Source organism: Oncorhynchus nerka, linkage group LG14, assembly GCF_034236695.1.
Source record: "Oncorhynchus nerka isolate Pitt River linkage group LG14, Oner_Uvic_2.0, whole genome shotgun sequence".
Classification (NCBI taxonomy): Eukaryota; Metazoa; Chordata; class Actinopteri; order Salmoniformes; family Salmonidae; genus Oncorhynchus; species Oncorhynchus nerka.
Genome location: NC_088409.1, coordinates 25,873,856 through 25,889,762, shown reverse-complemented (window position 1 = coordinate 25,889,762; position 15,907 = coordinate 25,873,856). Strand labels below are relative to the sequence as shown.

The 15,907-nt window shown below is 45.7% G+C and overlaps 1 protein-coding gene across 1 annotated transcript in view; it reads right to left on the bottom strand.

The window, feature by feature from the left end:
* Positions 1–668: 668 nt before the first annotated feature.
* Positions 669–15,907, bottom strand: part of LOC115122421 (voltage-dependent calcium channel gamma-7 subunit-like) — a 49,209-nt gene continuing 33,970 nt past the window's right edge. The window contains exons 4-6 of the mRNA XM_065027837.1: positions 14,446–14,586; positions 7,878–8,023; positions 669–2,984 (exon numbers count right to left, since the gene is read on the bottom strand). Of these exons, the coding sequence (XP_064883909.1) occupies positions 2,529–2,984; positions 7,878–8,023; positions 14,446–14,586 (743 nt within the window). The 3' untranslated portion in view covers positions 669–2,528. The remainder of the gene's footprint in view (positions 2,985–7,877; positions 8,024–14,445; positions 14,587–15,907) is intronic.

The following is a 15,907-nucleotide window of genomic DNA, read 5'->3' as shown; positions in this document are numbered from 1 at the left end:
TCCTTTATCTCCCTCTCTCAGCCTTATACTCACTCCTTTCTCTCCCTCTCTCAGCCTTATACTCACTCCTTTATCTCCCTCTCTCAGCCTTATACTCACTCCTTTCTCTCCCTCTCTCAGCTGTATACTCACTCCTTTCTCTCCCTCTCTCAACCTTATACTCACTCCTTTATCTCCCTCTCTCAGCCTTATACTCACTCCTTTATCTCCCTCTCTCTCAGCTTTATACTCACTCCTTTCTCTCCCTCTCTCAGCTGTATACTCACTCCTTTCTCTCCCTCACTCAGCTGTATACTCACTCCTTTCTCTCCCTCTCTCTCAGCTGTATACTCACTCCTTTCTCTCCCTCACTCAATCATTCCTTCTTTCCTTCCTTGGAGCAATCCCTGATATGACATGACTGTGCCTGACTTGTGCTAGATTGGTGTCTTCATAAAGGGAAGAAGGCAGGAGCTTTGTAAAAGTATTGAAACAGACCCTCCTTCCATGGTAGTGTCAGAGTAGGACAATGACCAGCAGAGGACAGTAGTTACACATCACCAGTCAGTGGGAGCATTGTAATAGTCTATAGTCTATAGTACTCTCCTCTCCTCTCCTCTCCTCTCCTCTCCTCTCCTCTCCTCTCCTCTCCTCTCCTCTCCTCTCCTCTCCTCTCCTCTCCTCTCCTCTCCTCTCCTTTCCTCTCCTCTCCTCTCCTCTCCTCTATCTGTTCTTAGAGATATAGAACATGAAAAAACTATATGACGGACGTATACCATGCTATTGCTTTCTCCTGTTCAGTTCTTTCACATCGTACCAAACTGTTGAAACACCCCACTGGGCAAAAAATGGTTGAATCAACGTTGTTTCCACGTCATTTCAACCACACAATTTAATGTGATGATGTTGACTCAATGTGGAAAATTGACTGGATTTGAGAAAAGTCATTAACATAAGGAAATTATGTATTTTCTTCACCCACCTAAATCCAATGTCAGGGTAAAATTTTGGGTTGATTTCAGTTCTGACTCTGTCACACTGTGTCAATTCACAGCAATTCAACCATATACAATAATTGTATATATTTGCAATAATATGTACATCATCAAGATCAAAATGAATTATCTTTCAAATATCATTCCACTCACTCCCCGGGTCACATACACATATTCATATTCACTTCAGCTAGATATATAATATTATATTTACAAATACAGTAGAATTCTCCCCTATAGATTTCAGAACATCGTCATATTCATGTTAATGTGTATTCAAACATTTAAAAAAACATTCATATATTCTTACAGATATTCTAATATTGTTTTATTATTTTAACTCAAGTTATTATTATTATCATTACCATGGATAAGTATATGTATAAACCTATGCACATATAAGTGTGTGAAAGACAGTGTTTAGCGTTGTACATCTCAAGTGAATACAAATCCCTCGTTTCCGCAGAACTGCGGTAGGTTCAGGTTTAGCTGCAGCCTCTCATTCTCCCTCTCTCTCCCTCTTTCTCCCTCTCTCCCTGTCTCTCTCATTCTCTCTGTCTCTCCCTGTCTCTCCCTCTCTCCCTGTCTCTCTCATTCTCCCTGTCTCTCCCTTTCTCCCTCTCTCTCCCTCTCCCAGTCTCTCTCATTCTCCCTGTCGCTCCCTTTCTCCCTCTCTCTCCCTTTCTCCCTCTCTCTCCCTCTCCCAGTCTCTCTCATTCTCCCTGTCTCTCCCTTTCTCCCTCTCTCTCCCACTCTCTCCCTCTCTCTCCCTCTCTCTCCCTCTCTCTCTCTCCCTCTCTCTCCCTTTCTCCCTCTCTCTCCCTCTCTCCCTGTCACTCTCATTCTCCCTGTCTCTTCCTCTCTCCCTGTCTCTCGCTTTCTCCCTCTCTCTCTCTCTCTCATTCTCCCTGTCTCTCCCTTTCTCCCTCTCTCTTCCTCTCCCAGTCTCTCTCATTCTCCCTGTCTCTCCCTTTCTCCCTCTCTCCCTCTCTCCCTGTCTCTCTCATTCTCCCTGTCTCTCCCTCTCTCCCTGTCTCTCCCTTTCTCCCTCTCTCTCCCTCTCTCCCCGTCTCTCTCATTCTCAATGTCTCTTCCTTTCTCCCTCTCAGCCCCTTTTGTCACAGATGCTAACCTCTAAAGTCTTTCAAGAAATCACATACTTTTTTCTCCGTCACTTTCTCTCCACCCCCCTCATCTCTCTATCCTTGACAACTCCTCCACCTCTCCTGAACCCTCTTTCTCTCTCTCTGCCCATCTCTCAGCTTTTAATACCAAATGTATGTTAACTCTAATCCCTGAATCCTTCTCCCTTTTCACACTTACTCCATCTTTCTTGCTCTTCACACTTACTTTCTCCCTCCCTCTTTTCTGTCCATCTCCAGCTGCCTGCATCTCCCTACCTCCATCTACACCTCCCTCCATCTCTCTCCATCTCCCCCTATACCATTACTCTCTCTATATATATACTGTATATTGTTTTTCATCATAAATGTGTGTGTGTCTATGGGAGTGATAGGCCACCATCAGTGCACCTCTGTCCCTTGCTCCCTCTCTCTAACAGGGGGAGGCGTCCATGTGCATGTGTGTGTGGTAATGAGGGGGGCCGGTGGAAGGGGGCATGGCCATAGCCTGGGAGTTACCGTGTGAGTGTTGGTGTTGGAGTGTGTGGGTGTTGTAGGCCCCAGACGGTGGGGGCAGCTGGTAGCTAGCTCCAGAGGAGGACCCAGACCCAGGGCCCATGTTGGACCCCATGCCCCCACCTTGGTTGCCCTGCAGGGGTTTTTTGGTGGGCTGCGGGGGGGTCTGGTTGATCTGGATGGAGATGTCGCTGGAGGCCCGGGAGTCACTGCGGCCCCTCTTAGGAGGAGGCCAGGTCTCAGGGTGGAGGAACTGGCCGCTGTAGTCGCTGCACTCAGACAGACGGGGGCGGTAGAGGGCTGGGTGGGGGCGGTACATCTCCTCCTCAGCATAACGCTTCATAAACAGATAGACTGACATCACCCCAGCCCCCTGACAGGAGAGAGAGATAGAGAGAGGGAGAGTTATGCAGGGATCAAAAGGGTTGAAAGAAAAGGGAACAAGTAGAGGGGATAAATCTAGTGGGGAGGAGGTGGAAAAGAAAGTGAGTCGAGGGGATTAGTGAGCAATGGAGTGAGAGAGAGAGAGAGAGAGAGAGAGAGAGAGAGAGAGAGAGAGAGAGAGAGGGAGAGAGAGAGAGAAATGTGAGGACAAGAGGCAAGACAAGGAAAGAGGAGGTGTAGCAGGAGCAGAAGGATTGGAGCACACTGAGCTGTCCATTGCACCACATTAGTGCAGTAATGCTGACGATGTGAGAGAGGCAGGGTGGGGGATGGAGGGAGAGATGGGTGAAACGAGCAGAGAACATCACACAAGACTGCACCGCTAACAGACACACAGACACAGACACACACACACACACACACACACACACACACACACACACACACACACACACACACACACACACACACACACACACACACACACACACAGACACAGACACAGACACACACACACACACACACAGACACACACACACACACACACACACACACACACACACACACACACACACACACACACACACACACACACACACACACACACACACACACACAACACAACACAGAGAGAGAGAGAGAGAGAGAGAAGACTACTGCACTGCTACAGTATGTCAACATCCCCACTGACACCCCAGTCTATCCCCAGAATACTAATCCTCACTAGCTCATTGTGTATTCAGCAGTGTTCTCCTATCTTCTCTGCAGCAAAGTACAACAACAGTCCACTCTTCATATATGCTATGTCTTAGAACTGTCATGAATGTTTGAACTAAACTAGAGTATGCAGATGTACAGAGCAAGTACTGAAACAAAGACTGTATTTGAGTTAGGAGTGATGAACTATACTGTACTTAAACAGAGTTTGCACTCATCTGATGGGCACATAAGGAGTTGGCAGTCAGTGGAATTAAAATTCATATCCATAATCACACACACCCACACGGACACACGGACACACACACGCACATGCAAGCACACACACACTCCTCTCCCCCTGATTGGCTATGACAACAGAGAGAGAGATGGTGAGTAAAGAAGAGGTGCTCCTCTGAACTCTCCACTCTGACAGGACGGGGGTAAAGAAGAGTCGCTCCTCTGAAGTCTCCACTCTGACAGGACGGGGATAAAGAAGAGGTGCTCCTCTGAACTCGCCACTCTGACAGGACGGGGATAAAGAAGGGTTGCTCCTCTGAACTCTCCACTCTGACAGGACGGGGGTAAAGAAGAGGTTCTCCTCTGAACTCTTCCCTCCGACAGGACGGGGGTAAAGAAGGGTTGCTCCTCTGAACTCTCCACTCTGACAGGACAGGGGTAAAGAAGAGTCGCTCCTCTGAACTCTCCACTCTGACAGGACGGGGGTAAAGAAGAGTCGCTCCTCTGAACTCTCCACTCTGACAGGACGGTTGGTAAAGAAGAGGTGCTCCTCTGAACTCTCCACTCTGACAGGACGGGGGTAAAGAAGAGTCGCTCCTCTGAAGTTTCCACTCTGACAGGACGGGGATAAAGAAGAGGTGCTCCTCTGAACTCTCCACTCTGACAGGACGGGGATAAAGAAGGGTTGCTCCTCTGAACTCTCCACTCTGACAGGACGGGGGTAAAGAAGAGGTGCTCCTCTGAACTCTCCACTCTGATAGGACGGGGATGAAGAAGAGTCACTCCTCTGAACTCTCCACTCTGACGGGACGGGGGTAAAGAAGAGGTTCTCCTCTGAACTCTCCACTCTGACAGGACGGGGGTAAAGAAGGGTTGCTCCTCTGAACTCTCCACTCTGACAGGACAGGGGTAAAGAAGAGTCGCTCCTCTGAACTCTCCACTCTGACAGGACGGGGGTGAAGAAGAGTCGCTCCTCTGAACTCTCCACTCTGACAGGACGGGGATAAAGAAGGGTCGCTCCTTTGAACTCTCCACTCTGACAGGACGGGGGTAAAGAAGAGGTGATCCTCTGAACTCTCCACTCTGACAGGACGGGGGTAAAGAAGGGTTGCTCCTCTGAACTCTCCACTCTGACAGGACGGGGGAAAGAAGAGTCGCTCCTCTGAACTCTCCACTCTGACAGGACGGGGGTAAAGAAGGGTCGCTCCTCTGAACTCTCCACTCTGACAGGACGGGGGTAAAGAAGGTTCGCTCCTCTGAACTCTCCACTCTGACAGGACGGGGGTAAAGAAGAGGTGCTCCTCTGAACTCTCCACTCTGACAGGACAGGGATAAAGAAGAGTCGCTCCTCTGAACTCTCCACTCTGACAGGACGGGGATAAAGAAGAGTCGCTCCTCTGAACTCTCCACTCTGACAGGATGGGGGTAAAGAAGGTTTGCTCCTCTGAACTCTCCACTCTGACAGGACGGGGGTAAAGAAGGGTCTCTCCTCTGAACTCTCCACTCTGACAGGACGGGGGTAAAGAAGAGGTGCTCCTCTGAACTCTCCGCTCTGACAGGACAGGGGTAAAGAAGGGTTGCTCCTCTGAACTCTCCACTCTGACAGGACGGGGGTAAAGAAGAGGTGCTCCTCTGAACTCTCCACTCTGACAGGACGGGGATAAAGAAGAGTCACTCCTTTGAACTCTCCACTCTGACAGGACGGGGGTAAAGAAGAGTCGCTCCTCTGAACTCTCCACTCTGACAGGACGGGGGTAAAGAAGAGGTGCTCCTCTGAACTCTCCACTCTGACAGGACGGGGGTAAAGAAGAGTCGCTCCTCTGAAGTCTCCACTCTGACAGGACGGGGATAAAGAAGAGGTGCTCCTCTGAACTCTCCACTCTGACAGGACGGGGATAAAGAAGGGTTGCTCCTCTGAACTCTCCACTCTGACAGGACGGGGGTAAAGAAGAGGTGCTCCTCTGAACTCTCCACTCTGACAGGACGGGGATGAAGAAGAGTCACTCCTCTGAACTCTCCACTCTGACAGGACTGGGGTAAAGAAGATGTTCTCCTCTGAACTCTCCACTCTGACAGGACGGGGGTAAAGAAGGGTTGCTCCTCTGAACTCTCCACTCTGACAGGACAGGGGTAAAGAAGAGTCGCTCCTCTGAACTCTCCACTCTGACAGGACGGGGGTGAAGAAGAGTCGCTCCTCTGAACTCTCCACTCTGACAGGACGGGGATAAAGAAGAGTCACTCCTTTGAACTCTCCACTCTGACAGGACGGGGGTAAAGAAGAGGTGATCCTCTGAACTCTCCACTCTGACAGGACGGGGGTAAAGAAGGGTTGCTCCTCTGAACTCTCCACTCTGACAGGACGGGGATAAAGAAGGGTTGCTCCTCTGAACTCTCCACTCTGACAGGACTGGGGTAAAGAAGAGGTGCTCCTCTGAACTTTCCACTCTGACAGGACGGGGGTAAAGAAGAGGTGCTCCTCTGAACTCTCCACTCTGACAGGACGGGGATAAAGAAGAGTCACTCCTTTGAACTCTCCACTCTGACAGGACGGGGGTAAAGAAGAGGTGATCCTCTGAACTCTCCACTCTGACAGGACGGGGGTAAAGAAGGGTTGCTCCTCTGAACTCTCCACTCTGACAGGACGGGGATAAAGAAGGGTTGCTCCTCTGAACTCTCCACTCTGACAGGACTGGGGTAAAGAAGAGGTGCTCCTCTGAACTTTCCACTCTGACAGGACGGGGGTAAAGAAGAGGTGCTCCTCTGAACTCTCCACTCTGACAGGACGGGGATAAAGAAGAGTCGTTCCTTTGAACTCTCCACTCTGACAGGACGGGGGTAAAGAAGAGGTGCTCCTCTGAACTCTCCACTCTGACAGGACGGGGGTAAAGAAGAGTCGCTCCTCTGAACTCTCCACTCTGACAGGACGGGGGTAAAGAAGAGGTGGTCCTCTGAACTCTCCACTCTGACAGGACTGGGGTAAAGAAGAGGTGCTCCTCTGAACTTTCCACTCTGACAGGACGGGGGTAAAGAAGAGGTGCTCCTCTGAACTCTCCACTCTGACAGGACGGGGATAAAGAAGAGTCGTTCCTTTGAACTCTCCACTCTGACAGGACGGGGGTAAAGAAGAGGTGCTCCTCTGAACTCTCCACTCTGACAGGACGGGGGTAAAGAAGAGTCGCTCCTCTGAACTCTCCACTCTGACAGGACGGGGGTAAAGAAGAGGTGGTCCTCTGAACTCTCCACTCTGACAGGACGGGGATAAAGAAGGGTTGCTCCTCTGAACTCTCCACTCTGACAGGACGGGGGTAAAGAAGAGGTGCTCCTCTGAACTCTCCACTCTGTCCCATCAGCGCTTATCACACATAGGACAGAAGATGGCTGACAGCCACAGGAATACCCAGAGGTACAGGTTCTTCCTCAACACCTGCATACAAAACATCTCAGTACAGATAGACTGTGCAGAAGTTTACATTTAGAATGACTGATTTAGAATGTATAGAGAATAGTAGTATTTTGCAGAGGCATCATAATTTTTCCTGCCTCAAATTTTTCCTTGACTTTGCAAGTCATAGTAATTTAAATGTGTGGCTCCCTAGGACCTAAATTATAGCTGTACTTTCCCAGCATATTGCAGTGTAATGAGTGTTGTGATGAGTGTTGTAGGGAGGTTTGCCTCAGCCGGCACGACACTGTGGCTTTCAGATGGATAGGTCAGCTGGGCACCCCAGGCAGCACAGCAGTGGCACTAATGACGTCTCCTCACACCCCCCACCACCTGCCCCCCTACCACACACACACGCACACAAGTGCATACACACACACACACACACACACACACACACACACACACACACACACACACACACACACACACACACACACACACACACACACACACACACACACGCGCGCGCACACACGCGCACACACGCACACATATGCTGACCTCCTTGAGTAGGAAGGAGGAGGCTGCGAAGGCAAACGACCAGCCGTAGTGGTAGTTGAAGAACTGTTCAGGCTCCCTCGGTCTGTTCATCACCTCATCATTAATACTGGAGATGTAGAGCACCAGCCCCACCACCAGACTCAGGCCTGGAGAGGGAGGGAGAGAGAGGGGGGGGGGCGGAGGGAGGAAGAGAAAGAGGGAGGGAGAGAGGTAGGGAGAGAGGAAGAGAAGGAGGGAGGGAGAGAGAGAAGGAGGGAGGGAGGGAGAGAGAGAGAGGAGAGAGAGAGAGTGAGGTAGGGGGAGAGAGAGAAAGAAAGAAGGAGGGAGGGAGGGATGGAGAGAAAGAGGGAGGAAGAGAAGGAGGGAGGGGGAGGGAGGGAGGGATGGCGAGAAAGAGGGAGGAAGAGAAGGAGGGAGGTGGGAGGGAGGGAGAGAAAGGGAGAAGGAGAGAGAGAGTGATAGAGGGAGAGAGAGAAATAAGACATTAACGCTGACACCCTGAGAGAGAGAGAGAGAGAGAGAGAGAGAGAGAGAGAGAGAGGGATAGAGAGAGAGGACATTACCACTGACACCAACAGCAACAAAGACAAGGAAGAGAGGGTTAAAGGAATATAGCATTGACCACTGACACCATAAGAGAGAGAGAGTCTTCTCATGCTTAGTTGATTTCAAAAAAGCTTGACTCAATTTGGCATGAGGGTCCGCTATACAAATTGATGGAAAGTGATGTTTGCGGAAAAACATACAACATTATAAAATCCATGTACACAAACAACAAGTGCATATTTAAAATGGGCAAAAAACACATATTTCTATCCACATGGCTGTGGAGTGAGATAGGGATGCAGCTTAAGCCTCACCCTCTTCATCATATATATATATCAACGAATTGGCGACATCATTCTAGAATCTGAAGTGAAATGTCTACTGTTTGCTGATGAACTAGTGCTTCTGTCCCCAACCAAGGAGGTCCTACAGCAGCACCTAGATCTTCTGCACAGATTCTGTCAGACTTGGGCCCTGACTGTAAATCTCAGTAAGATAAAAAATAATGGTGTTCCAAAAAAGGACCAGTTGCCAGGACCACAAATAAAAATTCCATCTAGACAGCGTTGCTCTAGAGCACACAAAAACTATACATACCTCGGCCTAAACATCAGCGCCACAGGTAACTTCCACAAAACCTTGAACGAGCTGAGAGACAAAGCAAGAAGGGCCTTCCATGCCATCAAAAGGAACATAAAATTCGACATACCAATTAGGATCTGGCTAAAAATACTTGAATCAGTTATAGAACCCTTTGCCTATTATGGTTGTGAGGTCTGGGGTCTGCTCACCAACTAAGAATTCACAAAATGGAACAAACAACAGATTGACACTCTGCATGCAGAATTCTGCAAAAATATCCTCTGTGTACAACGTAAACCACCAAATAATGTATGCAGAGCAGAATTAGGACGATACCCACTAATTATCAAAATCCAGAAAAGAGCTGTTAAATTCTACAACCACATAAAATTAAGCGATTCCCAAACCTTCCATAACAAAGCCATCACCTACAGAGAGATGAACCTGGAGAAGAGTCCCCTGAGCAAGCTGGTCCTGGGGATCTGTTCACAAACACACCACACAGAGCCCCAGGACAGCAACACATGTAGACCCAACCAAATCACGAGAAAACAAAAATATAATTACTTGACACATTGGAAAGAATTACCAAAAAAACAGAGCAAACTAGAATGCTGTTTGGCCCTAAACAGAGAGTACACAGTGGCAGAATACCTGACCACAGTGACTGACCCCAAATTAAGGAAAGGTTTTTACTATGTACAGACTCAGTGAGCATAGCCTTGCTATTGAGAAAGGCCGCCGTAGGCAGACCTGGCTCTCAAGAGAAGACAGGCTATGTGCACACAGCCCACAAAATGATGTGGAAACTGAGCTGCACTTCCTAACCTCCTGCCAAATGTATGACCATATTAGAGACATATATTTCCCTCAAATTACACAGATCCACAAAGAATTTGAAACCCAATTTTGATAAACTCCCACAGTGTGCCATCACAGCAGCAAGATGTGTGACCTGTTGCCACAAGAAAAGGAAAGAAAAAACTAATTATGTTTATTTATTTTCCATTTTGTACTTTTTTTATTTTACCCTCTAATTTCATGGTATCCAATTGCTGGTATTTTGTACTTTAACTATTTGCACATCGCTACAACACTGTATGTAGACATAATAAGACATTTGAAATGTCTTTACTTTTTTCGAACTTGTAATGTGTGTAATGTGTGTAATGTTAACTGTTAATTTTTATTGTTTATTTCACTTTTGTTTATTATCTACTTCACTTGCCTTGGCAATGTTAACAGATGCTTCCCATGCCAATAAAGCCCTTAAACTGAATTGTTTTGAGAGAGAGAGAGTGAGTGAGGACCCCCATTCAAAATGATATGGTAGAGGACAGGACACTAAGCCAGTCCACTATAACAGTGATGCTCTGTGTATGCTGCAAGACCTTTCTGTGGGATATAGACACCGAGCAGCTTTCAGTAAAGAGCTAGAGAAGACCTTCCTCATTGGAAAAACTCCACATACAACATTAAAATACCACTCTTCTGAGCAAACCATTTATACAACATTAAAATACCACTCTTCTGAGCAAACCATTTATACAACATTAAAATACCACTCTTCTGACAAACCATTTATACAACATTAAAATACCACTCTTCTGAGCAAACCATTTATACAACATTAAAATACCACTCTTCTGAGCAAACCATTTATACAACATTAAAATGCATGTGATGCCCCATATGTGAAAAATGTACCATTAGAACGCAGGTAGAGCCACATACATATATGGTGTATGTACAATTAAAACGCTTGTCATTCTGTCTGAGCATCTGTTCTGTACACCGGGAGACTGTCAGTCAGCATAGGCTGTGAATGTAAAAGGAAAGTGCATGGAAACCATGTCCAGTTATAATGTAGAGGTTCATCATCTTTACCTAAATAAGTAACACTGGCATACTAAAATGCACTCACTCACCCACCCACACAGAGACAGAGAGAGAGAGAGAGGGAGAGAGAGAGAGAGAGAGAGAGAGAGAGAGAGAGAGAGAGAGAGAGAGAGAGAGAGCATGCAAGGAGGCCAGGACCGAGAGTGCGAAACGCTGCTGTGTTACAAACAAACCACAACAAAGGCAGGAATGTGATTATAATGACTGCTTTTTGGCCTTAAATAATATACCTGTTTTTCCTGACATATCATAGGTGAATTGTTATGTTTTGAGTGCCATTCTTGATATCTTCTCATCTCTCTCTCTCTTCCATAGAGAGAAAAGGGGCTCCCTCATCACTGCTACCTCCTGGTCAGGAGAGTGAACTACAAATAAGAAAAGTCCCCAAACAGCTTCACAGGGGATAGATATTTCTCTGATTTACAATACTGTTGGGAATTTTATGAATAATGACTAAACAATATCTACATTTTAAATAGAACTATATCTAATTAAACTCTACTCTGTTTTATTATATCTGATTAATAATATTAATTCATAAGGAAGGGATTGTGGAGCATGAAACAGGGGGTAATTAAATAAATAAATACCATTCCAGCCAGGTTGGAGGGGACTGGAATTGTGGGTTTTTAAGTAAGCAAAAAGGGTCGGTAACCTATGGCCGAACCGACTCAACATATCTCTGGGATGTTTAAATAAGGCAGTGTGTGTTTTCTTAGGTTTTCCATTAGCTGGAACTGTCTGCTGAATGGTGATGGATGAAGACTTCAGAAGTTTAACCTCGATTTAACTGTGTGTCTGGAGTGAGAGAGAGAAGGGGTGGGAATAAACTTTTGAACTGTTGGGAGAAAGGACGTTTTATAACCTATGATGTCATATTTTGTATATAAACTGTTGTTCGTGGTTTCATGGCAGCGCGCTCCGAGACAATTATCTAATTTTGATAAGACTGGTCTCTGTCTAATTTATGCAAACAGGAATCTTACAAATTCTTATAAAATAGACTGAGGGATTTAATTAATGTACAATCAATAGGAATTATGAAATTCCAGTGACAAATACAAAATACACTACCAGTCAAAATGTTTGGACACACCTACTCATTCTAGGATTTTCTTAATGTGTACTATTTTCTACATTTTTACATTGTAGTGAAGATATCAACACTATGAAATAACACATATGGAATCATATAGTAACAAAAAAAGTATTCAACAAATCCAAATATGTTTTAGATTGTAAATTCTTCAAACTAGCCACCCTTTGCCTTGATGACAGGCTTGCACACCCTTGGAATTCTCTCAACCAGCTTCACCTGGAATGCTTCTCCAACAGTCTTGAAGGAGTTCCCACATGCTGAGCACTTGTTGGCTGCTTTTCCTTCACTCTGTGGTCCAACTCATCCCAAACCATCTCAATTGGGTTCAGGTTGGGTGATCGTGGAGGCCAGGTCTGATGCAGCAGTCCATCACTCTCTTTCTTGGTTAAATAGCCCTTACACAGCCTGGTGGTGTGTTGGGTCATTGTCCTGTTGAAAACAAATGATAGTCCCTCTAAGCGCAAACCAGATTGGATGGCGTATCACTGCAGAATGCTGTGGTAGCCATGCTGGTTAAGTGTGTAAATAAATCACAGACAGTGTCACCAGCAAAGCAGCCCCACACCATCACACCTCCTCTATGCTTCACAGTGGGAACCACACATGAAGAGATCATCCGTTCACCTACTCTGCGTCTCACAAAGACATGGTGGTTGGAAAAAAATCTCAAATTTGGACTCATCAGACCAAAGGACAGATGATTTCCACCTGTCTGGAGTCTGCTCATGTTTCTTGGCCCAAGCAAGTCTCTTCTTCTTATTGGTGTCCTTTGGATGTGGTTTCTTTGCAGCAATTCGGCCATGAACGCCTGATTCACGCAGACTCCATTGAACAGTGGATGTTGAGATGTGTCTGTGGCGGTCCCCATGAGAGCCAGTTTCATCATAGCGCTTGATGGTTTTTGCGACAGCACTTGAAGATACTTTCAAAGTTCTTGAAATTTTCCAGATTGACTGACCTTCATGTCTTAAAGTAATAATGGACTGTCATTTCTCTTTGCTTATTTGAGCTGTTCTTGTCATAATATGGACTTGGTATTTTACCAATAGAGCTATATTCTGTATACCACCCCTAACTTGTCACAACACAACTGATTGGCTCAAACGCATTAAGAATAAATACCACAAATAAATACCACAAAATACCACAAATACTACACCGGTTAATTGAAATGTATTCCAGGCGACTACCTCATGAAGCTAGTTGAGAGAATACCAAGAGTCTGCAAAGCTGTCATCAAGGCAAAAGGTGGCTACTGATGGAATCTGAAATATAAAATATATTTTGACTGGTTTAACACTGTTTTGGTTACTACATGATTCCATATGTGTTATTTCATAGTGTTGATGTCTTCATTATTATTCTACTATGTAGAAAATTGTAAAAAATAAAGAACAACCATGTAATGAGCAGGTATGTCCAAACTTTTGACTGGTACTGTATGTAGACACATTTTAGAAAGAACCATTGTCAACAGAAATTCCTGATGACACCAGTGATTGTTCTGCTCAACTTGACCTTATTCAGAGATATTATTTGCAGTAATAATGGTCAGACCCTGTTCAGGTGGTACAGGAGACATCCAAAAGTAGAAATAGAGCAATGATGGAGTGGCTAGGCTGAAACAGGATGAAGACAGCAATAATCAATCACAGTTGGAAGGAGACAGAAGGGGCCAGATATGAATCATCACACACAGATAAGCCTTGTTCAAATTAACATGATTGGCCTATTTACCTGAGAGGATGGATGAAGGCAGTAATAATCTAGGCCAGATGGAGTGGCCTATTTGCCTGAGAGGATGGATGAAGGCAATAATGATCAAGGCCAGATGGAGGGGCCTATCTACCTGAGAGGAGGCCAGATGGAGTGGCCTATCTACCTGAGAGGATGGATGAAGGCAGTAATAATCAAGGCCAGATGGAGTGGCCTATCTACCTGAGAGGATGGATGAAGGCAGTAATAATCAAGGCCAGATGGAGTGGCCTATCTACCTGAGAGGATGGATGAAGGCAGTAATAATCAAGGCCAGATGGAGTGGCCTATCTACCTGAGAGGATGCATGAAGGCAGTAATAATCAAGGCCAGATGGAGTGGCCTATCTACCTGAGAGGATGGATGAAGGCAGTAATAATCAAGGCCAGATGGAGTGGCCTATCTACCTGAGAGGATGGATGAAGGCAGTAATAATCAAGGCCAGATGGAGTGGCCTATCTACCTGAGAGGATGGATGAAGGCAGTAATAATCAAGGCCAGATGGAGTGGCCTATCTACCTGAGAGGATGGATGAAGGCAGTAATAATCAAGAGCAGATGGAGTGGCCTATCTACCTGAGAGGATGGATGAAGGCAGTAATAATCAAGGCCAGATGGAGTGGCCTATCTACCTGAGAGGATGGATGAAGGCAGTACTAATCAAGGCCAGATGGAGTGGCCTATTTACCTGAGAGGATGAAGAAGATCCCGGAGACGAAGGCCAGGATGGTGCGCTGGGGCCGGATGTGTCCGATGTTACTGATGACAAAGGCCGTGAAGACGAAGAGCAGAGACACCATGGGGAACGGAGTGGCCGTCCGCACCATCTCTACAGGGTCACAGTGTTAGAGGTTAGAGGTCATAGCAGAGACACCATGGGAAATTGAGTGGCTGTCCGCACCATCTCTACAGGGTCACAGCATTAGAGGTCAAATGTTATGTACTAACCATAAGAGAGAGCAATAGTAATGACGTCTTTTTGTTGGCATCAACTTCGCCATGGCTCATTGGCCAAAGACTATGGGGAAATTAATTGGGGTTTTGGAGGGGTTTTGGATAAACGCCAAAAATAAGGTATGTTGTAAACACAGGCTTAGGGAGACCTTATACGTTTTGTTCTATGAGATACTCTTCATCAGCTAACGTCACTTTTTGTGAATTTTTAAGAATTGATGTAATCATAACAAACACATAAATTACATGAAGGCTTCATAATAATTTATACATGTCATGTTAACTGACTGCTATTATCTCATAGAACAAAATGTATAATAAGATCTCCTAAGCCTGTGTTAACCCCAGAAGTTTTTTTTTCTCTGTTTATCCAAAACACCTCTAAAATCCAAATGAATTTCCCCATAGGCTTTGGCCAACGAGCCAGTAATTTCCTGAGCGCTGACCATAGGAATGGTTGAACAAACCAGAGGTAACTAATTTCCGTGTTTTAGGGCTACAAGTTGGTGAGCTCTATGCTGAGTGTGCAGTGTAAAGCTGTAAGTCAAATCAAATCAAATCAAATCAAATTGTATTTGTCACATACACATGGTTAGCAGATGTTAATGCGAGTGTAGCGAAATGCTTGTGCTTCTAGTTCCGACAATGCAGTGATAACCAACAAGTAATCTAACTAACAATTCCAAAACTACTGTCTTATACACAGTGTAAGGGGATAAAGAATATGTACATAAGGATATATGAATGAGTGATGGTACAGAGCAGCATACAGTAGATGGTATCGAGTACAGTATATACATATGAGATGAGTATGTAGACAAAGTAAACAAAGTGGCATAGTTAAAGTGGCTAGTGATACATGTATTACATAAGGATGCAGTCGATGATGTAGAGTACAGTATATACGTATGCATATGAGATGAATAATGTAGGGTAAGTAACATTATATAAGGTAGCATTGTTTAAAGTGGCTAGTGATATATTTACAACATTTCCCATCAATTCCCATTATTAAAGTGGCTGGAGTTGGGCCAGTGTCAATGACAGTGTGTTGGCAGCAGCCACTCAATGTTAGTGGTGGCTGTTTAACAGTCTGATGGCCTTGAGATAGAAGCTGTTTTTCAGTCTCTCGGTCCCAGCTTTGATGCACCTGTACTGACCTCGCCTTCTGGATGATAGCGGGGTGAACAGGCAGT